This window comes from Gymnodraco acuticeps, unplaced genomic scaffold (genome assembly GCF_902827175.1).
Source record: "Gymnodraco acuticeps unplaced genomic scaffold, fGymAcu1.1, whole genome shotgun sequence".
NCBI classification, from domain to species: domain Eukaryota; kingdom Metazoa; phylum Chordata; class Actinopteri; order Perciformes; family Bathydraconidae; genus Gymnodraco; species Gymnodraco acuticeps.
Window position 1 is genome coordinate 4,416,619 of NW_022989748.1, and position 27,287 is coordinate 4,443,905.

The following is a 27,287-nucleotide window of genomic DNA, read 5'->3' on the forward strand; positions in this document are numbered from 1 at the left end:
TGACATACATACATACTGTATGTACTGAATTCTCACTCATGCATTTAAATGGTGTTGTGTGCCAAAAAAGATGTAGGCTACAAGCCGAGTGTGTATTTGGCGGTATATTAACGGCCACCAAAGTATAATTCGTGAGCCATTTATGTTTAATTTTTTTAATCCGTCCGCGACCACATCTGCGATCCCTCGCTCTACCCCTTGCTATCGCGTGAAGGGTCTGCTTTATGCGCTCCGCACAGTCTGCTGCGAGGCACGGGCGAACAGTTCATGAGCGTGCTCAGTATCGTGACTGAACTGGAGTAACTGGATGTGACTGGCCTCCCTTCAAAGGAGGGAGCTGAAAAACAAAAGTGTGTGTTTTGGTGGGCGTCATTCAACCAGGCAGTCACCAGTAAGGCAGGCGCTTTCTCCCACTCCACAGAACAGGTACTTTGAACGAGTTTCTACAAAGTGGAGATTTAATGCAACTTAAAGCCTCTGGGCCCTTTTAGAAATTTGGAGTCAACACACAAATACACCCACGCTCAAAAGACTTTCCATCCCTGCTCCTCCTTCATGTGCTAATGTGCTGGAAGGAGGTGGGTGTTTCCCTCCTGAATCCTCCCCACAACTCACTGCTTTTCTTTTCTGATAAACTCTAACTCCTAGATTTTCTTTTTCTATCCAAGGTCCATAGATTATAACCATAGAGAAACACTCTTTTTGTCTCGTCAGTTTAGCTGGTTAATTTAAATGTGAGCCTTTACACACACATTGTGTTGCATCTAACAACTTGCAACCATGCAAGTTGTTAGATGTTCCACTTACAATCAAAAGCTATATATAATAATTTGACTTCTTTGTTGCAACACAATTTAGATTAAAAACCGGGGTTCCAAAAATAAGCTATCGATTGTAAATGAAGTCAAACCAACATCCAGCCAAATCAACCCAAATCATTGCACACGGTCACGGTCAGCTTAAAACATGGAACCTGCTCGCTGACAATTTTTTGGGGGCAAAATCTACGCGGAAACTTTACCGGAAGCCGTGACAGACGGAGCGAAAAACCGAGCTGGATTTGGCCGGCTATTGGTTTGACTTGATCTATATAAATCAATTGCTTTTCCTTGGGTTCCTAGATGTTTAATCTGAATTGTATACATGGATGTGGCCAGTCTAATTTGAGCAGCTGTTTTTCTGAATTTGTAACATTGAAAAAAAACAAGTGAAAATCAGTCATTGAATACAATACAATTCGGAGGCCAAAAATCTGATATATCAAATTGAATATCTTTTCAATTTCAAATTAGATTAAAAATATTTACTTTCATACACCTTCATTGAAGGGGATTTTTACGGTGGCCTACAGGCGCAAACACGCTGCAACTTTCCCATCAGGAGAATTAGCTCAGGCTATAGCAGAGCTAGCAGGCTAACAGTGATGCAGCTGGGAATAAAGTAACAATAAATAGGAGGCAGTCTGATCCTAAATGAGCCTTTGCTACGCAATCTGTTCAATTAAGACAAGAATCAAGTATGATTATAGCAAAATATGAAGTACTTTATTTGTGCTTATGATGAGCAGTTATTTAATACAGCAGTTACATTGGTGCTGTGAATGGATAAGGTCTGGTGCACCTCTTTTTGTATTGTTCCCGTGTCAACAAGCAAAGACTAAAGCCAACAAATTGTTTCGGTTCTCTCAATACTATTTCACTTCTCTGAGATATTATTTGTGATGATGTTAATCTATAAAAAACAGTTGAAAATATGAAGTTATATTTTGAAAAGAGGCTTACTAAGTCACAGCTGCAGTTTTTAGTAACACAAACTGGCATTTGCTAGTATAGTGCATTTGTTGAAGACTACTTTCATCTACAGATTAATACACATTTGGTGAAAACATTTTTTAGATGCTAAAATAAACCGCTCATGTGCATCATGAAAAAGAACGTGTGCATGGCTATATGCTAAGCTAAAGAGAGCATCTATTCATTGCTGGTTTGATTTTTCATGGGACAATTGGACAAATATTTATATCACACACAATTTCTCCTTTTAGAGTTAAAGTGGCAATAGGCAGGGGTTTTGCTTTTTGTATCATTATTAAAGAACATTTTTGTTGCGTAATGTGAAGGCTACAGATTATGGATCACCTCAATTCTGTCTTTTGGTATAATCTCCCAGAAAAATAAATCTCCATGCAGGGAGTGAATTTTATTTTATGAGAAGATATTTATTGCTTTTTTCCTGATGGTCGGAATATGTCCCTAAGATTATTGCTGGTTTTATTTAACCTGCCATTTTAACTTGACAGAATTGAACCGATACAGCAGTTATTCACCTTACTCTTACTTCCGGTTAAAGCTTAATTGCTAATAGCAGCTTTTGAATCAACGGTTATTAAGTTATAACCGTTTTTCAGGCGAGACACTAACTATTTTGATTAGCAATATGTGATTACGTTATGCAAAAAACATATCATTGAGAATTTACAGCAAGCTTTGTTTGGTTCTTAAAAGGAAAACGTCAACAATGTTTGTATATATAATTACTCTCACTGCCTGAAAGGTAGACACAGGTCCGTACTGTACTGTAAGTTTAACCATGGGATGTTTAATAAAAATTCCCATTTCAATTAGGAGAGCCACCAATTTAGCAAAAGCTCGCTAGATAGCTAAAAGTAGGTAGGTAGCTGGATAGATGGATGGATGGATGGATGGATCTATCCATCCATCCATCCAGAAGGGGATTTTTACTCTCTCATAGATAGAGCGGTTTCTAGCAAAACACCTAACGTTCACGCTCGCTAAAAAGTTATCTTGTTTCTATAAATGTCAACACTGTGAACCTTTTTCTACCATTCTGTCCACATCAGCTTCAGTATGCAGTCTGACCGGCAGATATGCTTTGGTACTTGTCCTCATAGCTACAGAGTTATTCAAATTGTATACAATTTGGGGCCATTTTCGTATGTCATCTGACAGTCACTGACAGAGGATTGATGCTGTAAAACCATCCGATCACCGCAGTGTAGCTGTAAATTATCTCAACTTAAATTCATTTTTTACAATGCTGCTAAACCGGAAGAACTAAGACATCTAATTTTGAACAGGAAGTGGGGAAAGGGGCGGGGATACATAAAATGGTTATTGGTGGCAATGTAATTGGGCCCTGCAATAAATGTAGCTTCACATCATTTATGTAATTGTAATCTTGTAATTGTCAACCCACAGGAGGATTTTACTGTTTTTAATTAATAAATGCTCTATTCTAATGTAAAGCTGTAACAATTAATGAAACCTGATCATCATATTCTAACTACAGCGAGCTTGTTGGAAGAATACATTTTCTGACAGCACTGATGTCAGCGGGGGCCCTTGGGACCCTGGACTGTCACCGCAGGGGCTAGCCGGGGGGGGCTACATCCATGCAACTAGGGTCACAGTTCACTGTGGATGCCCCGCTGCTTCAGCACCGGCTGACAGGCCACAGGAGTCTGGAAGTCTATGATGTACTGGCATTTGCTAGGCTCCTTCACCCCGCACAGCGCTGTCTCCGTGCCGCATGTCAGTGTGACCTAGAAAGCAGAGAGGAGGAACGTTGAGGAGGTGAAGGAGAGGAGCCGGGTTCATCTGCTGATGGAGACTAGCTCTCTGAGTTTCAGATCATCGTAAATGTCAGAGAAATCAACAGAAGAAGACAGACAGGAAGTCAACACTGGAGGGAACAGCAAACAAAGACAGACAGGAAGTCAACACTGGAGGGAACAGCAAACAAAGACAGACAGGAAGTCAACACTAAAGGGAACAGCAAAAAAAGACAGACAGGAAGTCAACACTAAAGGGAACAGCAAAAGAAGACAGACAGGAAGTCAACACTAAAGGGAACAGCAAAAGAAGACAGACAGGAAGTCAACACTAAAGGGAACAGCAAAAGAAGACAGACAGGAAGTCAACACTAAAGGGAACAGCAAAAGAAGACAGACAGGAAGTCAACACTAAAGGGAACAGCAAAAGAAGACAGACAGGAAGTCAACACTGGAGGGAAGAGTAGAAGGAGACAGACAGGAAGTAAGAGTGTTTAGCCGTGTAATAAGTGGGATACTGTTCACCGACATGGTGATGCATGTTTCTTGCCATCTCTATATCATGGTCTAAGTTTCTTTTGGCAAACAAAAATCTGACCTATATTTTGGAAACTGTTGGTTGGTTTATATCTGTAGCTACTCATAGCCCAGCACTTTGAATTTAATTAATAAGTGAAGCAGTTCACTTCCCCCTCCCTACAGACTCTTTGCAGCATGCTGCTTTAATTTGGATTACCTCGACTTCCCTCAGTGAAACAGTACCTCAGCGGTCCCACAGCCGGAGAGTAAAGAGAGGAGAGCGCTCACCGCTGCACTACCCAGAGACGAGTTCAGCTTCTCAAATATAATGAGCGCCGACTTCTGACGAGACTTCATTTATGCCGCCTGCTCTCGGTGAGGAGGTCGTATCAAAGGAATTCATTTGAGTCTTTTCAAATGGGGCCCTGGATGGCATGAGTACATATATTTGCAAACGACATTTATTAGACTGTGATTTGTGCAGAGGGGGCACAGGAAATAAGATGATTACATTTATACAATTCTGACACAAAATGTAAATGGATCTCATAAAAGTGTCTGTAAGAGGAGGCAATACCGGAGAAATAAAGAACAGAAGCCTCAAGTGGAGCAGCATTAAACCAATGAGGACTGAGAAGGGGCATGTCAGCTCCCATCACCGGGCCCTGAACACAACATCTCACTGCCAGGATGCTGAGTGGGAACAAATCCACATGTGGAAAACACACAGCTGATCTGTCTCTGTCCACCCAACATATATCTGAAAAGGGAGGAGTGTACATAAAGACTTGTCATTGATTTATACCCAGTAAGGTTTCTTTGTCCAGGCCCAAGTTGTTATAAACTCTCTGTGGAAAAGAGGCGAAAACCCTTCTGGAGGGAACTTTTGGATTCTAGCTCTAGCCTTCACAAAAACCTATTCAACACACTCCAGGGAAGGGAACACCACCAAAACTGAAAAAGGCCGCTTTAAGTTTTCCCTTAAGCATAGCTACAGGGTGAGAAGTACACACCAACCACTATGTCACTGATAATGGTCAAACTGGATCCATACAACAAGCCTGTTAATACATCTCTAAATGGCAGTGCAAGTTCTCCTGTGACAAGTGTGTAATGTTCGGTAAGAGTCCGTTCACATGCAGCATTTATAACATTGCATTGAAAACTCAAGGCGTGTCAATCAAGCATTTTGCTAAGCGATCAAAACCATTACTTTAGGGTGTTTTTTAAATATTGTCGATGTAACAGCAGTGTTTCCTGTAGAAAATATTCTCATATTAACCATAATGAGTTTAAATCCTAATGAGGTCTGCATCACATATTTATTGAGCTCTGATGAAGGACTTTGTTTCCATCTGTCAGTCAGTGTGTATGTTCCACTCTTACTTTGTTTATCCCCGAGTGTGTGTGCAGCACTTACTGTAGTACTGCGGGAGCCTCCTTGCCAGCAGGGTTCTCCGTTCTCATACACCATCTGACTGTACGGGTTCTTCGGAGTCCCCGCCCACATCCCCCACCTCCTGAGAGACACACAGCAAGAACACAGGGTCAGGTTCTATTTTCATGAAGTGGAAACAAAGTATTTTATCAGCAGTTGAGCACAGAAAAAGTTTGTCTGGTTATTAAAAAACACAAAGACCTGGCAGCACGTCCAGCCTGGCACCATGCTCAACAATGGAGGGGAATTATTAATTAGTCAGAGTTAATGTGTGTGCAGCACCACACGAGGGAAGGCAAGTGAAGCCGTATCCACAGAGGCCGATCTGCAGCTCATTACGCTCTCACCAAACATTTCCCAGAGAGACAGAGCAGAGTGCCAGCGCTGTGTCCGGACGCTATATTCTGCCAGCTCCTCTACAGTTATCTACAGTTTGGTCTGACAGATGCCATGTGACCAAGCTTTCTCCACATAACTTCCTCTCTTCTTCAGACGTGCTGCCGCTGACGACTGATTCAGGAAAACAGTGTAATCCTGTTTGAGGGAAAATCGTTCTGCATGTGGTCGATTGGAGATTTTACTGATGTCCTGCCCTACATGCAACTGTCTGCACCGGAGGAGAAATAATACAATCAATATTTTCACTTTGAGCAAGCACGGGATCTGAAGCCTTCTCCAAATGGTTTGCCAACATTATGTAAATGCTTTTGCAAAATGCTAATAATCAAATGTACTGTTCTAAGAACTGTCTCGGGTGCACAAACGTTTCCTTGAGAGATTACAGATCTTTGCTTTCAGTGTCAAGGAGGCTTATATGATGTTTTTAGGGGGATTCAAATACATCTCAGCAGTATATTACCCTTTGTCGTATATTTGATATTGCTGCTGATATTGTGACTTTAGAAATAAAGGCGGAGGGACGAGAAATAAAAAATTGGACACATACATTTGTGTCCAACAACATTTATTTGCCCTTTTTTAAAATCCACTCTGATTTCAGCGAGGTGCTCCTTCTCCTTGCTGCTGTGATTGGGTGTTAGCACTGTTAGTGACAGAGGTCCTCGATGGATTCCTGTGCATCACCTTCCTGCACTAAATATGTGATACAGCCCTCAACAGACTTGTGCACAGGTCCTTATTTACAACTCTTTGGCTCGAAGGTACGTGATGCTCAGCTGCACTTTAGATGCGAGCACAAAGTGACGGCCCCGTCCAACTTTCCGGTGAAAACTGAGAATCGGCACAAAGCTGAAAATAGAATATCATCATGCCTAAAAGCTTCTGTGTCGTGTATTGTACATCAAACGACAAAAAGTTCAACAACTGCGATTTCCTTTTACTCAGTGGCATCAGGCCTCTACAGAGACGGCAACTAATGAGACTCGATCAGTCAATACATGTACGTCTGTGGTAAACACTTCCTCACAGCTAATGATGCTTATGAGGCTATATCAAAGTAAACATTAGTAATGATAAAAGTAAAAGCAGTGAATGTAGAGGCTGCATTGAAATATAAAACACTAACAAGCCAAGGAAATACCAGTTTAAGTGTTAGCCTGCCACTGGAGATCGATCCACCAGTCCATAGCTTTTAATGTAACTACACATCGATGCCAGTCATCAATCTTTAATCACATCATGTTAAGGTTTGTTTGACTGGCCATCGTAATTGGGCTCCTTATAGATCAAATGTATACATTAATTATTATGATGTGATAAGTGAAAACCTCAGAATCTACATTTACTGCCAAGTCACATGACAGTCAATATGACATATAGTGGACGGGTTGCTCTCGTGTCAAATCACAAAAAGTAAACTACATTTTACTTGCACAAAAACATCTCCCCATTTGTCTCTCAAAGGTGCCTTAATGCATTCTCTTAGTCTAACATCCAGGTGACAGATTCTGTTCTCATTTGACCCAGATTCTATTAGTTTGGTCTGGGAGGCAGGTAAAGTGCATCTTATCTTATCCATGTCTCACCACATGCAGATGATGGATGATAGTGATGCTCCTTTTAAAAGGCTTTAAACCTGCAGATCTCTGGCTCATAATGTAATCTGTCTGGCCTTCCATCACAGATAGACCTGCATTTGCATTGCATTGTGGGTGAGATAGTGACTGCACACATTACAGAGCCAATCTATTTTCTGAATTACTTTTTCTATTGACACAGAAATAGAGTTGTGATTAAATTAGCTGCAGACTAAACAAAGAGTCATGCTATATTTTGAACACATAAAATACTTTTTTGGGGTGTTATGATGATATTGCTCATATACAATATCTTGTATTGTTGAACTAATTTCTATAATCTGATGCTTATTGTGATGAATTAGCATTAGAAAGCAGATTAGCTTCTCTTGATGAAGGCTGCAGCTGATTTAAGCCCCTTTTATTTCTTTAAAGCGATGCCAGTGATTCTGTTTTCAACTCAATCGCAGCATTAATCTGAGTTATAAATCCCCACTATCCACGGATCATTTCACCCCCCTCCTCGTATATAGCCACAAATCAACCTCTCAGAAGCTATTATCATGGAGGAAGCTGCCTGAATTGAAGACTGTTTGCATACATGTGTACTCAATACCAAAAGAAACCTTTCTACTGTCTACACTCAAGTTCAACACTTTATGGAAGAAAAGCATCTGTCAAAGATTTATAAAGCCAAACGTTGCATTTATTAGTTTGTTCTTTTTATTTCAGTTCTATTGTATTATTTACTTTATTTGTAGTATTTGTATATAGTTTTCCCTAAAGATTCAATGTTGACAGATAATATATTCATCTTATAATATTTTTCAAATATTTTTGTCCTTGAATAAGTAATAAAATATAATGTATTTATTATTATTATTATTATTATTCTTATGTATATTGTTATTATTATAGGTTTCCCTGAATATTAAATGTTAAGGGATGCATTTTATTGAATTGAATTTATTGAATCAAATATTGTTTTCGTATATATATATATTTTCTATATATTCTTTCAGATTTTAAAACACATGGACATTATTAGTGTGAATCAATGACGACAGTGAGGCCATTTCACAAGGCGCTAAATCAAACTGCAAGTGAACACTCCATATTTCACTGCCACACATCTGTATTCAGCTAACAGCTCACTGCCTCATTAACAACCACACGTTACCACAGCAACCCGGCAGAAAGGCCATCAGGGGTTCACAGTGTCAGACCCCCCCCACACACACACACAACCACACACTTTAACACACTTACTAGAGTCATTATCGCCACCCTGCCTTCAGTTAAATATAAAAGATAAAGCCCCTCCCCTTACTCTCTAATGGCTACCCCCTGTAGTGAGGGTGTTATATAAATATAAACATGTAAATATATATATTATACTCCAACATGCCTGTCTATCACACACACAGTGTAGTGAACATGCAGCATATACCTTGAAAGTATTTTGAAGGAGTATTTGTGAGAAGTTGCTGCAGTGTCTCATTTGTAATCTGCTCATGTTACAGTATTAATCTCACAGAACCATCTGCGACTGATGGGAAATAAAAAATGGCCTCCCATCGAGATAATTAGCCACAGCACTTTTCTTCTATCTAAACATGAAACAGTGATTAATCCTCAGAAGGAGGAGGGAGGGAGGGAGGGGAACCAACAGAAGCTCTTACTCTCGTTATGCTGTCTCTCATGAGGAATGGTCTGTTATTGATCAAATGAACATGTTTCCATAAGAGCACAGAAAAGAGTGTGTGTGACAGCCTGCAGCCATCACTGCACCAGTGCATTCTGGGAAAACGACTGGGGCCAACACTGCTTATATACAATACAAAATAAAAATGTCTCGTAAATAATAGCTACAGTGTAAATTGCAGGTTGCCAAGTGTTATGTTGCGAGGCTAGCTCTGATGAATGAAGCAGTTACATGGAGATGTGTTTTGAATACTGACAAAATGAAGCTGTGGAGGAACTCAAAACACTCAAAACTTCCTCTTTCCCTTCCTCCTCCTCCTTCCTCTCCTCTCCCTCTTTTAGTCTGACTCATTAATCTTGTTGTCTGCAGGAATTATTATGCCACTTTTACCCCATGATCCTCCTCCTCCTCCTCCTCCTCCTCCTCCTCCTCCTCCTCCTCCTCCTCCCTCCTCCTCCTCCTCCTCCTCCTCCTCCTCCTCCTCCTCCTCCTCCTCCTCCTCCTCCTTCCTCCTCCTCCTCCTCCTCCTCCTCCTCTTCCTCCTCCTCCTCCTCCTCCTCCTCCTCCTCCTCCTCCTCCTCCTCCTCCTCCTCCTCCTCCTCTCTGTGGGGGCAGGACAACGACAAACAGTTTGACCCTGCACAGCAGGAGGTCGAGCTCCTTGAACTTTACGAGGAGACACATGTGGACCCCTGATCCCAAGCTCGTGGCTGCCTGATTTCCCCGGGGTCCCAAAAATAAAAGCTATTAGACTCACCTTCACCTCCTCAGACTCACGCACTACTTTCTCTCCCACAAGTAGTGTGTGGGAGAAAAACGCCTTCTTGAGGGAACTTTAGGATTGTAGCCTTTGCAGACCATTTACATGCACAAATATAACAGGGAAGGGAAAACCACAAAAAGCAGGATAGGGCCTTTTTAAATCACCATGGCTCACTTATTTATTTCATCTTGTTTTCAAAAATGTCAGTGTGTGTAAGCACTAGGAGCAGTGACTTCCAGACGATATGCTAATCTCATCTCAGATAAACCTCCTGACCTTTACCTCGCTCTCCTCACTGTATCAGCATGTTTCCCAAAATGTTAAAATATTCCTCAAAAGCCTCTTAGAGCTGACACTCGGAAGATTTCATTTCTGTTAATATGACTCATTTTAAGGACTTTTCTTCACCCCGACTTTCAGTGATTCAATTTCAAGGGAAATAATTTGTGTGCACCACAAAGCATGTTTTACACTGAAGCCTAACACATCTTCTAAACAATATTTAACTAAGATACATTTTATTTTACCAACACCCTAACCCAGGGCGTACACGGTCTGTCAACAGGCAGTAATTAGCTTAGCACTCAGGCCATTTCCTGCTAACAACCAAAAAGCCCTCAGCAGTAATAACCTCTCACCAGCAGCAGAGCATGGGAAATATGAATGTGAGCACTGTAAACAGCAGGCAGTGAGGTTAAACTAATATGGGATGTCGTCTTTCTAATTTGTCAAGCCAGTGTAGGAAATGCAATAAATAACCATTAAAGGACATTATGTTATGGTTTCACATTTGGGGGGGGGGGGGGGGGGCTTTTTAAAAGAGAGAAACAAAAAATCATAATACGAATATTAATTAATTAATTAATTATTGTCAGCGCCAGTTTTTGAAGAGAAAAATAATTTCCAAATATAATACATATATATTTTATGTTTATTAGAGCCAAAACCACTGCCTTTTACTTCTTTAACCAACAACTTAAATACTTAATAATAATAATATATATTTGTACTGTATGGGTTTGATATCATTTATAGCTAAAAATGATTTACAACAGCAGTGGATAGTTCAGTCATTCATTATATTTACAGTGTAAGGTCAGAGTACACCAAATGTCATGAAAATACGGTTGCTCTGCTGCCGCGCTGACAAACCAAAACAATAACCAAGAAACCAAACTGAAAACAGCCTGCCTGGCAAAAGTTACTGCCAACGCACTCTACAAGCTTCTTATTTACCATAAGCTCAAAAACACGTTGGAAATGCACGTGACAAAGAGAAATCAATGCATCTGTTTCTGCCTCAGTGTGTTATATATGAACATAAGCACAGGAACTGATTTACATGTGTGTTTGTGCAGCTCTGCGTGTGGAGGACATTATGAAGATGGACGACGCTGTCATGGTGCCACAGTGTTTGTCGCTATGCAAGCGTTTTCCTCCACTCCATTATCATTACGGCAGCGCGTGCTATTGTTGCAGGGGCCATTTCAGGAAGCGGCGCGAGCAGAGAGCTAAATGGGAAACGGAGACGCTGGAATCAGGAGGTGAATGTGAGGCGTATAATATCTACATTTACACATAATTGGGAGCATACAGTGTGACTGCTGGGCCTTATGAAATCTTTATGGCTGTGTGTGTGGCCACAATAGGAAGGGATGTATTGTTCTATATGAGCATTCGGAAACTTAATGCTGCAGAACCACGCATGCAGGAAACGCTGAGGGAACAATTTGAACTTTTATGAGCCTTGACACACTTAACAAACTGACATTGTAATCAAAATTCAGCAACATTAACACTGCACCAACACACTACGAGCCAGTATTAAGAATGTTTCTGCTCCTCTCCTCACATGCTGTCCTTTAGCACGAGGAGCAGGTGTGATAAATGCTGCTGTTTAAATCCCCCCCCCCCCCCCCACCCCCCTCCATGCAGATTGATATCAGGAGGACGGATGCATCCCGCTGACTGATGGTCTGTCAGGATAAAAAATGAACTTTAGTCCCCTCCATATATACCTCCACAGACACAGTGCCGCGCCGCTTGCTACACCCACAACATACCAACGAGGTGTCTGCATGTGATTCATTTTACATTAAATCATCTCTGAGCACACCGACAATATTTTCTGTTGTGTTCAGTCGTGTCTCTCACACTTCACGAGGAAAGCGTACACATTTTATTCTCTTCCGGCTCTAGGGTGCTTCCACATTGCCGTATCATGTCTTGGTACTTTGAGTTAAAGCCTTATTGCTATTACTTTGCATATTGTCACCAGCTATAGCATCCTTTACTTGCCAAATAAACGGTGTTTAAGCGTTTGAATGAACTGTTATGAAGTAGTTACAGTTTTTCAGACCAGGAACTACTAAATAGCTAACGTTCGCTAGCCTGAATAGCTAAACTTTGCTAGCTAAATAGCACACTGACAGGTTAATTGAGTTGGGTCTCAAGGTTAACTTGCCAGTGTTGCTCTTGCAGTTATTATAAACTGTCCACATCAGCTCTAATATGCAGTCTGACTGGCAGATATGTGGTGGTGCTTTTTGTAGCTCATCATAGCCAAGACACTACTGAGTTATAAAAAATGTCGTCATGTGAGATTTTGTGCCATTGTCATATGTCATCCTGTCAGTCAATAACAGAGGATAAATGCTCTAAAACCATCTGTGCAGTGTTGCTGTGAATTTCAAATTGGTACATTGGTACTAGTGCTAAACCGGAGAAGCTTACAAATAAGAATGGGTTCCTCATGAGACTAAGAGTAAAGATTAAAATGCTGTTTTTAGTTGCAGACAGAGTGACCAGCTCTCAGATGGGGTCGCTGGTTCTGTTTGGTCCTCACGTCTTGCCATACACGGTGAGTGACAGGCAGCAAAGCGTGGGGTCACATGACTCAAAGCTAGCATGCTGTTTTCCTCTTTCTGCGCTAAAAACATGCTCCTCCCGCTCCTCCAGTGAGTGGGTGGTGTGGGAGGTGGCGACGCAAAAACAAATTTACACTCCAATTAATTCACAATCTGAGAGCAGGAGGAGATAATTGCTGATGAATGATCTTTAACGTGTCACTTCAGCTGCCAGCAGGAGACGAGTCAGGCCTAATGGCTTCACGTCTCACAAGAGTGTTTTGACACTTCTTCTGTCGTCTTTATGCCTTTATTTGTCTGTTGATAGCCTCTGTGCCCGCTCTGCAGCCAATCATAAAGACATTGGTCCTGAAAGGTCTCAATGGGAATGGTTTCTGTAATTGCTACCTAAAATAAAGGCGACATCCCCTAATTATCACCTCAAATAAAAAGCTAAAAAAACGAAAATGTATAATAAGCTTCATGTTTATCTGGACCTGTCTGACAGAAACACGACGAAAGATGTGACAACAGAACAAATGGAAGGCTGAGTGAAATCTGCTGTTTCACTCAGCAGGTAGAATATATAAAATAAGCCATACATGAAACTGTTATTGATCAGAAGCTATTAAAACGCTAACGAAGATTTGTTAGCGATTGATTAAGGGTCACATGAAGCAGATTGAATTAATACTCTTCATACGAGCGCTGTAACGATGATTCAAGAGCTGTCAGAGTTCTCCAGCGCTGCAAGTGAAGTTATCTGATTAATATCAAGAAGAAAATGATTGCAGGGAAGTGTGTTGGGTTCCTGGAGCTGTTTAGAAAAGACCTCCCTCTGCTGTGTGTGGGGGTGAGCTGCTGGTACTCACCCTAACGAGACCTCGGACCCCGCGGTGCTCTTCTGAGTGACCTGATTGAACGGGCACAGATTGTAGGTGTACCTGCAGAGGAGAGGAGCACATGAGCTTTAATACAGGGTGCTTTACTGTTCATGCTGCTTCAGGCTCTTTAAACCAGGCGTTGACGATAAACATCAGCAAACTGTTGGACGGTTTTAGACAGAAGCTGCACAGAAATGAAAAGATGTTTGAGGAAACATCACATAGTGTCTTCAAACGTCACACACTGTATATATCTTCATCAAATTACATCATTGAAGTGTAATGCTATTTATATTAAAGCTGCTCCACGCAATATTCTTTATATATCCCCAATGTTTTTCTCAGAATTCAGATCACTTTTGGTCAGATGTCGTAAAGGAATGTCACAATCCTCTTTGGTACAAAAGATATGCAGCGTTTATATTTGAAATAGCTCAACTTAATATTGAGGTCCAGCACATTTGAATGTGGAAATGTCACGTACTTTACTTTTAAACAACAACGGTAACATGTAAAAGAATGACCTCTGAAAGCTCAATGAAGTCTTGGGTAAACCCATACTAAAAAATAAAAAGTGTGTAAAATAAATTCAGCAACACATTTCTGAATCCAGAAACATTGGCTGATGGCCAAGTGTGCTTTCTTTCACACACTAAAGAAAGCATCTATATGTATAAGTGAGGGTCATGTGACCTCGGTAGCACATGAAGTGAGTCTCTGGGTTAAAAACTGTGAGGACAGATTATATACGTCAACATGTGACAGAAGCTGATCAGATGTCCGTCTTTTCACACACACACACACACACACACACACACACACACACACACACACACACACACACACACACACACACACACACACACACACACACACACACACACACACACACACACACACACACACACACACACACACACACACACACACACACACACACACACACACACACACACACACACACACACACACACACACACACACACACACACACACACACACACACACACACCACACACAACACCACACCCACACACACACACACACACACACAACACACACCACCCCACACCAGGCGATTTAGAGCTTAGGAACATCCAGAGGAACAAAGACAGACGGAGGATAAAGAGTTCAGCAGAGAGTGGGCTTGCATGAATCACAGCCCTGGATATGTTTCATTATATAAATATGTGACAGATGATGACGTGCCGGGAGGGCGGACCATGCATAGGTCATCAATCAAACTTTATAATAACTCAGAAGGCTGTGATCAGACGGTTGACAGCTGGGATCCTCCCATCCGCTCCTGAACGCAACACTTTGTCTTTTCAAAGTGACAATAAAGAAAGAGGCCAGAACAACTAAACTGAGATTTGAACCAGATCTACAAAAGGAACTTCAAGTGTGGATCCAGCTGTTATAAAGCACTCACATTCTGCAACCACAGTTTTGCTATAACTGTACTTTAATAAGTATAACAGAGGTTTATTCTTATGTTAGCCTCCAAGAGCCTCAGGGACTGTGCTTTATATATACAAGGTATATACAGTTCTCCGACAGTAAGAGTATAAACTGCAGCCATGATGAGTTTGACTTTAGCAGAGTCAAGTTACATTATCTTTGTCTCAGTTTAAGGGGTGGTCAGTATTATACTTATACTGATATTCCAGTTCACCCAGTTTAAAGAAAACATATTTAAAGTGGGCCACTCTCCAGTCCACCTTCATTTTCCACATGGAGAAGCACAGTAAACAGCTCTCACTGAGTCTGATTGAAGTTTCGGACCGATTATCATACTTCAGCCTGGAGATGCTGTATGCAGAGTATGAGATGTATATAAATATTTCTTATTACCTCTGTGAAACAACATAAAGAGGGACGGGGGGTGCTCATAAATTACCCAAGAAGAGAATAATGCAGCCTCTCCAAAGAATCAATTTGTATTGGAAACAAAACCGAAAACTGGAAGCCAATTTCGATTCAGAGCATCAGAGAGCAGTGAGGCGAAAAGCAGACCAAACATTATTACTGACGATTTCTCCTCCACACATACATGAAGGAAAGTAAGAAGAATACTTTGTAGAAAAGGAGCAGAAAATAGTTCCATTATAAAAAACTATTTGAACATATAACAAATAAAGTAATACGAATACATGTTAAACAAAAAAGAATAATAAATAAAAAATATGCTTGCAAAGTATTTAAATACCACATTTATATTTATCTACTTAGATTACGAGTTTTTTTATGTTATTAAAATTTGATACGGTAAAAGAAGATTTTTTGTTGTTGTCCTGCAGCGTCCCTCTTTTCACCCTCTGTCTCAAACCAGAGCCCGGTCTGCTCTGATGGTCAACTGGCTGGTTCTGTTGTTATTGGTCAATCATTTAGAAATGTCCCGCCACACATTCAATGTGTTTGAGTTCTGGCCAATAGAAGCGCACGTGTTCCATTGTGATGTCACTATGTTCCATAAGTAAACAAAGGAGGTGTTTCAAGATAGAATAGAACGTAGGGATTTTAGCCTTTGCAGACCATTGACATGCAAAAAAACCTATAGAACAAGGAAGGGAAAACCAGTCTCCAGTTAATCCTGCATCAATCACGTACTGAGTTCAGCTGCCTGAATGTGAAGATCTCAAAGTGATATGTATTATAAAACAATGAGAGAAATATTCTAATACAGCCATAAATAATATCTCTATTTAATGTAAAGGATCCCACATTAGTGTGAAGCACGCTGGCTGAGAATAATATTTTACACTTCTCCTCCTCTGAGGTGTTAAAAGAGGCTCCAACAGAAAGAGTGTTGGAGGATCTACTTTATCCTAAGGTGATAATTAGATTTATCACAAAGAGAAAGAACTATCTGAGGCTGAGACACATCTGCTAGGTCGTATGAAGAGAACACATTAAATAACCAGCTGATAATAATACAAATATAGAACATCCTCAAATTGTCCTGTAGGTCCTAAAGCAGCTTGTTAAGGCTCCTTCTTTAGTTAACCAACAGTGTCTGATAACGTGAGTGTGACACCTGCTCTGATACACTTATACACTTTCTGCATAAACAAATATTTAATCCCACATACAAACAAGATTTCACTTCCTCCGCGCACGTGCATGCATCTGTCTGCAGCGGTTAGCCTGGTTAGCTTTGTCTTTACGCTAACACTGAACAGTGTTAAATGGCATGAACAGAGAAAGCTAGTTCCTTCTTTTCATAATTTCTTTAACTCTTGAGAAAAATGACGCTCATTTACCAAGGACAAAATCCTTAAAACACTCATTCAATTAGCTAAGCGCATTTTGTTAAATGTTTGTGCAAAATACCTGGTATTCATGTTATGATATTACAGTGTTAAAATGGAGTGCCTGTGTGGCAGAGCACCTAAAGCACCATGGGAACGGAACGCCTGCTGATGCCCAGAGAAGACAAGAGGCGCTACAGCATAGCTAACACCCGCCGGGAAAAATAGATTCAGGGCTCCCTTGGAGCGCTGCAGAACAAAAGAACATCCTAATATAATGACTTGGTGAGCGATGCTGGAGTGGCCTGCGAAGTGGGGATCAAACCTCTCCTGTCCTCTTACAGAAAGAGCTTCCATGGAAAGGTGAAGAGGGAACACTGAATGGGAATGGCTTCATTGTGTTACTGATTTGTACAAAAACAAAGGGCGACTGTACCCCAAGGGTCTGTTGAAAAATTCATATTTATGATTGTAGATTTTTTTAAAGAGTCCAATATGTGGAAATGTCTGGTCAAGATGTTGTCTGATTATTGTGTAATTGAGAAAATTGTGGCTCTCCTGCTCAATGCCACACAGGGAGGCACACATTCATTATAGAAAGAAAAAGTAATAAACCCAAAGTAGTGATTTCTTTGATCATTCAGTAGCTGTTCAATGTTCTATTCTTACTCTAAACGTGCATTAGCGTAGCAGTAGCTCTAAGCTTTCCTTGACTTTCCTCTCTTTATCTGGTTTAACATCTTCAACATTCTGCCTCCTAAAAGGCAAACTAAGCAAACCCTGCTGTGTGAGGGCCGGGGAAACTCTCTGAGATGTGTCTGCAGATAACTTCCTTCAGTCTTCAGCCGCCCACAGCCTGTGGAGCTCCAGGTGGCAGCGCTCCTGAGGAGAGCAGCTTCTCCAGTACGCGGAGGAGGAGGAGGAGGAGGAGGAGGAGGAGGAGGAGGAGGAGGAGGAGGAGGAGGAGGAGTTCTCTGTGGTGATTAAATCTCTATCACATTATACACTGAGATGCTGGGTCTTCACTATGACGGATTTTGATTGAGTTTTTCACAGTAACATCCTCTGTAGACTTTGTGATGCTTCTCTGAAACTCCCAAACACCCCCCATGCCTGAACAACCTCCATTGGACTCCTTTGTTTAATTCCGGAACATAGCGAAATCACGATTGAACACTCGCGCTTATATTGGATAGCGTTCCAACACATTGAACGCGATTGGCTAAGGGGCGGGACATCTCTAAGCGGTTGACCAATCACAACAGACATGGCGAAAAGAGGTGCAGTATGAGCAAAATAAAGACCTTTTTGAACATTAATGCCCAGTAGAGGCACCAAATACTAATATCAACCTGAAAATGACCATAACATGTCCTCTTAGAGAGAAGTCATCATGTTGACAGCTTAACGGCCCGTCTACACAACGCTTCTCTGCCCATTCACTTTGAATGGGGTGATGTCACTTTGCCTCGCTTTTCGCCGAACTGCATTGTGGGGAAGCAAAGCGAAGATTTCCAGGATTTCCAGGATTTTCAGGATTCAAAAGTTGAGCAATGTTCAACTTTTGAAGCTGAGGTGGAAGCGTCAGCCAATCAAATCCTGTTTATGCACATTTGACAGTACAAGAGCTAGCCAATCAAACCGCGTGTAAACTGGGAGAGACATACCGCAGTTCATTTCCTCATATTCCAAACGAGAAATTACGGTAGCAAATCACCCGGTTCTTTACAACCAGTAACTATTAACTGGGATACAAACCGGAGGAACCAGGCATGGAGGGAGGTGGCAGAGACAGTGGGTGAAACTGGTAGGTTTTCGCCTGTTTGGGGAGTTTATATATATATATATATATATATATATATATATATATTGCTCGCATAAAATCCCCGGGGTTTTTTGCTTTGTATATCGGGGGTGGGAGATTCATGTGATTGGTTGTTGTTGTTGTTGTGATGATGGCTCGCAAAAAATCCCCAAGCTTTCAGACACGCCCACCTCCAAGATTTTCAAGATTTTTTCAAAGCTGCTGTGTGGACGGGCCGAAGGGTTAGTTTTGATGAGATAAAGATGAATAAAGAAGTACTCACTCGTAAACGTTAAGCTGGTAACACTGGCTGTTCAGAAACAGGAACTCCCAGTCTGGACCGTAGTCTATGGTCAGCTTCTTCCGAAGATCACTGGAAAAAAAAAAACACCTGTATTTAAAACAGCAACAATATTTAAGCTAATATCTGACACCATGCCAACATTTAGACAATTACTTCTGCAACCTAGGCACTGAAACACAGATGGAAATGTCTGATATAACTTCAGGTATTATAAAGGTATCTGCGTAAACTGGAGTAAAGCTTCTTCCTCAGTGAAAAATAATGTAGTATTTCTCTAGATGTGTGTCATGTGACAGCTGCTGTATAACCCCCGTGTGTCCCCTCAGTCCAATTATCTGCTTATCTCCAGTAATGGCACGTACCGGAAGTGAGCCCTTTGTGGTAACAGCGGCGCTGCACAGGCCTTTATTTCCATATTCATAAGTCAGAGGTGCTAATGGGGTTAACACATGTTTAAAGAGGAGGCTGTTTGGCTCCAGGTTAATAAGGTGGGGGGGATTCCGGGTCAGGAAGGTAATGCAGGTTGTGTTTGCATTCTCACAAAGTGCATGTTTGTGGATAAGTAGGAGTAAAGTGGAGCAATACAGACGTTAGCTTCCTGCTGGTTTTAAAGCCGCTATGCAGAGGATAGATGGTGAGTGATGAAAGACAGAGAGGAAACACAGCTGTTGGATTCATCCTTGGGGTTGGGGGGGGGGGCGTGGTATCTTGACCTTTAGCTAGCTGAACTGTAATGGGCAGTATGCAGGCCTTCGGGGCACAGCGGCTACTGAGCAGCTTTATGAACATTATTATCATTCAGGGATTAGCAACAGGAAGCTAACCACGCGTCTCATCCCTCCCTACCTGATCTCCATGTTGATGGTGTCATACGCCTCCTCCACCTTCTTCAGACTGGACGCCTCCCGCTCTGCAGCTGCACACACAGAAGGTCACGGTATTAGCAGAGCATGTTGTCTCATCTGCTGTGTGTGGCTCAACCATTAGCTCTGAATACAGGATGGTTCCTCGTATGACAACATGTCCGCCTGCAGGCTAACTCCTGCTAAGTGACGTGACAGGTGAGAGGAAACACTGTGAACATGCACCGCCCTGTTAGCATGTTATTACCTCCCCTCTTAGCTCGTAACATCTGCTGCAGCTAGCATGAGACACTGTTATACTATTATACATTTCTGAGGAAAACATCAGCTCGGAGCTACAAAGGGCGGTTCTCCTTAAAGAAGGTCTGCACCCTCCAAGAGACTTTCTAAATGGTCAAATTATGAAATAATGTGTTAAATTCCATTTTGCATCAGATTAAAAATGAAATATTATAAAATGTTTAGGTAATGCATACGATCAGACCTGCTGCAGAGGTCTAATGGAGGATATTGGAAGTGTATCTTGTGTGTGAGCTGTCACAGAGGTCTAAATATTAGCATGTTAGTGGCTGCACAAAAAGACCCCCCCCCCCCTCTGCACTTTGTTCCTGCAGATGTGCTGTGTCCAGAGGCAGTAATGGATATTTGTACACCCCTGAACTCCTTCAGAAAATCACACAGACAGATTCCCTCTCAGACCCAAGCATCAGGCTGAGCGGAGACAAAAGGAGATCACAATCCACAGAGGCTGAACTCTGACCCCTCTCAGCTCAGAGAAAAGAAGAAACCTCCAACCTCACATTCTCTCAGCTACGTCAGCTCAGACACATACAGGAGTCTCTGTCTGCAACGTCAAGCCTCTCCTCTTATTACACTATCAACCCATCGCTAACTCGGACCAGAGGCTTTGCAGAAACGGTGTACGGTGCATTAATAACCTGCGGCATAATTATCGGCCCCTAAAGAAACCACTCTGTTCACAGAATCCAAACACTCGGGATAAACATCGAGGCGTTTGTGCTGTGAAAGCAGAGGCTGCTGGGAGTTGACAGAGGTCACCTCGCCCCCTGCATGATGATGTTGGAGTGTCTGATGGTGTTAGTTCTGAGTGAGTAACAGTGTCTGGCAGGAGGAGCCTCATGTGTTGAGCAGAGACTTTTCCTCTGTGTGAAGGACATCAGGAGCATCTGCACAGCTGCCATCACATAACTGGTATTAACCTACATGTGTAGGGAGATAAGAGAAGTGATTTACTTACTACATGCATATTTTATTTGACCTTGCTGTACAGGAGACATTAGCCAAAAAACTGTCAAACATTTCAGCACCTCAAACTTCTAGATTCACTACTTTACTTTTTTTACACCATTTTATTTCAATGTTATTTTGGTTCTGGACTTGTGGTAGAAAATAAACATGAAGACATCATTCGGGGATCTGTGACGGCCATTTTTCTGACATGTAAGAAAATGCACGTTTTATGGCCAAAATGTAAAGAAGACAGTTACAACATTTAATTTCTTCCCAAAAAATAAAAACAATACTTTAAGAAAACATTAAGAGTTAGAATGGAGATGAACTCCAACTGTAATATATGAAACCACAAACACAGCCTGTTGGCTTAGCTTAAAGTCTGCATCCTCCTGTCAGCACCTCACAGCTGATCAAAACTCCTTTCTTTATTCTGTAGTGTGTATTTGTGTGTTTGCTGCTGTAGCTGCGTGTGTGTTGAGGGGTAGAGGTGTTGTTCTGAGAGTGTGTCAGCTGCTACTCTACTATGCTGATGTGTGATGAGTGTTTACCATGTGAAGGCAGCAGAATAAACAGAACGAGTGTGCAGTGTGTGTGTACTCTATTTATGAATTTGTATGATGTAACACCGCCAGCAGCTGACCTACTTCTCCTCATGACTCCTTGCGTCCCCTTCAGGGAACTCTGTCATCCTGCAACACGCTGTAAGAGCAGGAAGGAAGCGACTCGTGTTCGAATCAACAACTCTCCCCTCTGACGGTGCTGAGTGTCAGAGACGATAGGTACGGCACTCTGACTACTTCCTACTAAATTCAGGGAGCCCTGATGAACAACCTTTTTCAAACGTGTGATGGATAAGCGTTTGCAAACAAAGGAGTTCGACATATCTGGAGCTGCACGCTGGAGAGCATCGTTAGGATGGTTAGCCTGTGTTAACTTCAGGAGACACAAATCCATTTCAGAAATCACCAGAGACACAGGCTCAAAAGACACTTACAGCATTTGAGAAGGGAAACAGGTTAATCTGATGGAGCTCACAAAATGCACTCCTCCTGTGGTTGACACAGACACATGAGTCGGGGGGGGGGGGGTTATGGATCAACCTCTGAATAAGAAACAGAGAAAGACCATTGGACAGCAGGCCCCTCCTCAGTTCTCCTGTGGAGCCAACAATTAACATCGGACCTATCGTGCTCACGCCAACACAATATCTGCTGATTTACAGACGTCTATGTCCCAGTGTATGTCAATGGGGAAAAGTCTTATCAAAAAAGTCAAATTAGATATAAGGGGGAACCCTTATCAAAAAATTTACATTTTAAATATTTGGCCTATACCAAAAATTGCTTCAATGCCCGTCGCATCTCTTGGGGGCTTGTTGCACACCCCCTGTGCCCACTAATGTTGAAATAAAGTAGATTCTTGTTGGCAGATATCTCTCACGCGGCTGTTATATGTTTTCTATTCTAAGCATCACCCTCATATCTTTAGATGTGAATCTCTGTGCATCAGATCAAAGTGAGGAGGCTTCACACAGCCCATATGTACAGGGATAATTTGTTTAGAGCTGCTTAAAGCCGAAACACCCACAGAGACAGAAATAAGTGGCTGGACTGTGACTGTGTTTGCATGGAGGACACAACAGCTTTACTCTCACTCAGATAAGCACATTACTCTTTATCTAAGTACAAACTTGATTATATGGACTTTTAGCTTGGTTAAATGTGTGTTTCATGCCATCCATCAGCACCACGGACAGCCTCCATCTCCACCACAGACAGCCTCTATCAGCACCACGGACAGCCTCCATCTCCACCATACAGCCTCTATCAGCACCACAGACAGCCTCCATCTCCACCATACAGCCTCCATCAGCACCACAGACAGCCTCTATCAGCACCACAGACAGCCTCTATCAGCACCACAGACAGCCTCCATCTCCACCATACAGCCTCCATCAGCACCACAGACAGCCTCCATCTCCACCACAGACAGCCTCTATCAGCACCACGGACAGCCTCCATCTCCACCATACAGCCTCTATCAGCACCACAGACAGCCTCCATCTCCACCATACAGCCTCCATCAGCACCACAGACAGCCTCCATCTCCACCATACAGCCTCTATCAGCACCACAGACAGCCTCTATCAGCACCACAGACAGCCTCCATCTCCACCATACAGCCTCCATCAGCACCACAGACAGCCTCCATCAGCACCATACAGCCTCTATCAGCACCACAGACAGCCTCTATCAGCACCACAGACAGCCTCCATCTCCACCATACAGCCTCCATCAGCACCACAGACAGCCTCCATCTCCACCATACAGCCTCCATCAGCACCACAGACAGCCTCTATCAGCACCACAGACAGCCTCCATCTCCACCATACAGCCTCCATCAGCACCACGGACAGCCTCCATCTCCACCATACAGCCTCTATCAGCACCACAGACAGCCTCCATCTCCACCATACAGCCTCCATCAGCACCACAGACAGCCTCTATCAGCACCACAGACAGCCTCCATCTCCACCATACAGCCTCTATCAGCACCACAGACAGCCTCCATCTCCACCATACAGCCTCCATCAGCACCACAGACAGCCTCTATCAGCACCACAGACAGCCTCCATCTCCACCATACAGCCTCCATCAGCACCACAGACAGCCTCCATCTCCACCATACAGCCTCTATCAGCACCACAGACAGCCTCTATCAGCACCACAGACAGCCTCCATCTCCACCATACAGCCTCCATCAGCACCACAGACAGCCTCCATCAGCACCACGGACAGCACCAACAGAACACACTACGTCAACAACAGATCATATTCAGACTCTTCTCTACATGCAGTATTTCCTCTTACACCACATGTGTCTGAACATCTTTATTATCATGTGTACTGAGAAAATATGAGAGGCCGTCTAGCTCACAACTCATGTGGGGCAGCATTTTCTGCTCTCCTTTCGGTTAGGGAGGTCCAGTGGTTCCTAAGCTAAAGGAGGTTATAAAGGAAGTTTGAAACTTCCTTTCCTTTCATTTAGAGAATTGGAACGGCTCTTATCATGGCTGCCACTGAGGGACTTCCGGGTCATTTCACTCCGTTAGGAAGGTTCCTAAGAGAAACGGAGTATTTGACTGCAACCCTGCATTGTCTTTCACATACACCATCATTCTCTCTCACACACAAAGTGTTCTATCTTGCATACACTACTAGAGTATTATATTGTAGTATGATGTTGTATGTAAGTGGGAATAACAGTGTTTCTAAGAAAATACAGTTTGATTTATGGCCCAGACAAAAGTGTGTGAAAGAGAGTATGATTGTGCGTGTAAAAGTGTTTAGCAATATGTATAAAAGAGTTTAATGGTGTATGTGTGAGATTCTGATATTGTTTGTAAGACCAAGTATGAGTTGTGAGCTAGACGGCCTCCCATAAGAAAACACTGGACACACACACACACACACACACACACACACACACACACACACACACACACACACACACACACACACACACACACACACACACACACACACACACACACACACACACACACACACACACACACACACACACACACACACACACACAACACACACACACACACACACACACACACACACACACACACACACACACACACACACACACACACACACACACACACACACACACACACACACACACACACACACACACACACAGAGTAACATGCTGAGACACATAAAGTAAAGAGGGGTACCAACAGAGGCGGTGATCGTGTATGTGTGTGTGTGTGTCAGCTAAACTGATCGTCATTGACTGTCTGATGTCAGCTCAGTGACATCAGACAGGGGGTGATCAGCTGTGACCTCCACCAGCTACCGAAGGGGGGGGGGGGCTGGTAGTGAGCCTGCTGACCGTGTGTGTGTGTGTGTGTGTGTGTGTGTGTGTGTGTTGGCCTAGATCTCGGCAGTGCATCGGTGTAATCGGGAGGAAAGAAGGAGAAGAGAACCAAAAGTGAGAGACAAGTTGTGACATAACTGCAGGACACACACACACAATCTTTGCAACCACCTTGATCCCTAAAGGAGAGTGTGTGTGTGTGTGTTAAGTGCAGTGCTTTGTGCTCTAAATAATACTGTATATAAAGCTGGAGCTACAGCCCTGCTCCTGATGGAAGTTATTCAGACGTCCACTGGGTAATTATAACAGAGGCTGACAGGTGCCCTAACAATCTGAGCGTGTGTGTGTGTGTGTGTGTGGGGGGGGGGGGGTTATCTATTAGCACCGTGAGTAGCTCTGTGAGCGTCACATGCCATTTCCTCTCCTCAGCTCCACATTTAGCTCTGCATTAGTCCACAGGATGCCAGGAGGAGCTGTGAGAGGAGCCGTGGCACTTTGCTCAACACAAACACAATCCCAGATGGTTTCCTTCTCCACAGTCACACACACGCATGTGTGATTTATAACACACACCCCAAAAGGAAAGAGCAAAAACACGGAGCTCTGTCATTTCCCTTCAAAGGAGACAAGAGGAGAAATCACTTTACTGATATTGCTGAGAAGAGTCGTGAAAACAGACAAACGCATAATGATAATAAATTCATGCTGTAGTGGTGGACTGACTGACAGTTATTCTCCTTATGTAGCCCGCCCCTTTTCCCACTTCCTGTCCAACTGCTTATGTGCAAGTTCTTCCGTTAATAACAACTATTATTTGTTTAGATCAAATTGTTAAAGATGCAGTGTAGGTTCTGCCCAACAGCCCCATGTCACACACACACACACACACACACACACACACACACACACACACACACACACACACACACACACACACACACACACACACACACACACACACACACACACACACACACACACACACACACACACACACACACACACACACACACACACACACACACACACACACACACACACACACACACACACCACACACACACACACACACACACACACACACACACACACACACACACCACACACAGCACACACACACACACACACACACCACACACACACACACACCACACACACACACACCTGATCTCTGCCACCTCGTTTCTCTTCTGGAAATGATTCAGTGATGGTCAGTCTTTAGGAGTATTGCAAACTGAACCCTGACATCGTTTCGACTAAAGCAGAGGAATAAAGTCTGCTGGTGTTTCTCTGCAGGCTGTGATTCTGCAGTAACACAATGCTCTCTTCCTCCTCTCCTCTTCTTCGTCTGTTTGATAAGATTAGCTCTTAGCGTCCTTTAAGTTGCTTTCTATATTTTGCCTGAGCTGCAGTCTTGTGGTCTCGGGAGATATGACGGCTGTACGTACACAGAAAGGAACACTTTCAGCAGGAAGCATGAGAGCAGCAGAAACTCCGCGCTGAGATTTACCTGTCAGCTGCACTTAGCATGCGGGCTAACATGCTTCGGCGAGGAGTAAAGCTGACATGCCGTTCCTCTGATCCCCCTCACTGTGTCAGCCGCTCTGAAAATAAACTACATCAGGACATGTTCGGGGGGGTCTGCACAATCATTTCTCGTGTCGGCTTATCACAAATACTTCATATGTAAGACAGTGTTGCAGACTTGCTTCATATTTTAATAGATAACAGTATGGAAGCAGCGCAATAATATTTCAGTTGGCATGGTTCTCTTAAATATGGACAGCATCACAGCTTTCCTGCAGTGAAACAGGAAGCACGGTGTCGCTGCGTTCATGTTAACATTAGAAACGTGCAGACAAGTGCGGAGCAGAGTTTGAGGATTTGTCTAAAAGCTCTGTATCACCAACTGAAAAGCACTTCAGAACACACACACACACACGCAGTGGTGTCTGCGCTGACAGTGCAGCAGCGGAAGAAAAAGCTGCCTCCATCAGCCTCCATCTGTTCCTCTGTGTAACTTTTAATTGGAGAGACAGTGAAGGCAGCAGAGGAAGAAGCAGTGATCCCAGTGGATCCTCACAGAGCTGCTGCCAGACGGACAACCTGAGCCCCATCTCAGACCAGAACAGGGATACAGGGGGAAGGCTTATCCTGGCCGAGCGGCTGGAACTTGCTTTCAAGGAAACAGTTAGAAAAGTAAAAGCTGCTGAAA

At 42.9% G+C, this 27,287-nt stretch overlaps 1 protein-coding gene across 1 annotated transcript in view; it reads right to left on the minus strand.

Annotated features, from left to right (window-relative positions):
* Positions 1 to 1,517: 1,517 nt before the first annotated feature.
* Positions 1,518 to 27,287, minus strand: part of LOC117559918 (glucosidase 2 subunit beta-like) — a 53,955-nt gene continuing 28,185 nt past the window's right edge. The window contains exons 11-15 of the mRNA XM_034236678.1: positions 19,908 to 19,977; positions 19,041 to 19,130; positions 13,691 to 13,762; positions 5,511 to 5,610; positions 1,518 to 3,562 (exon numbers count right to left, since the gene is read on the minus strand). Of these exons, the coding sequence (XP_034092569.1) occupies positions 3,425 to 3,562; positions 5,511 to 5,610; positions 13,691 to 13,762; positions 19,041 to 19,130; positions 19,908 to 19,977 (470 nt within the window). The 3' untranslated portion in view covers positions 1,518 to 3,424. The remainder of the gene's footprint in view (positions 3,563 to 5,510; positions 5,611 to 13,690; positions 13,763 to 19,040; positions 19,131 to 19,907; positions 19,978 to 27,287) is intronic.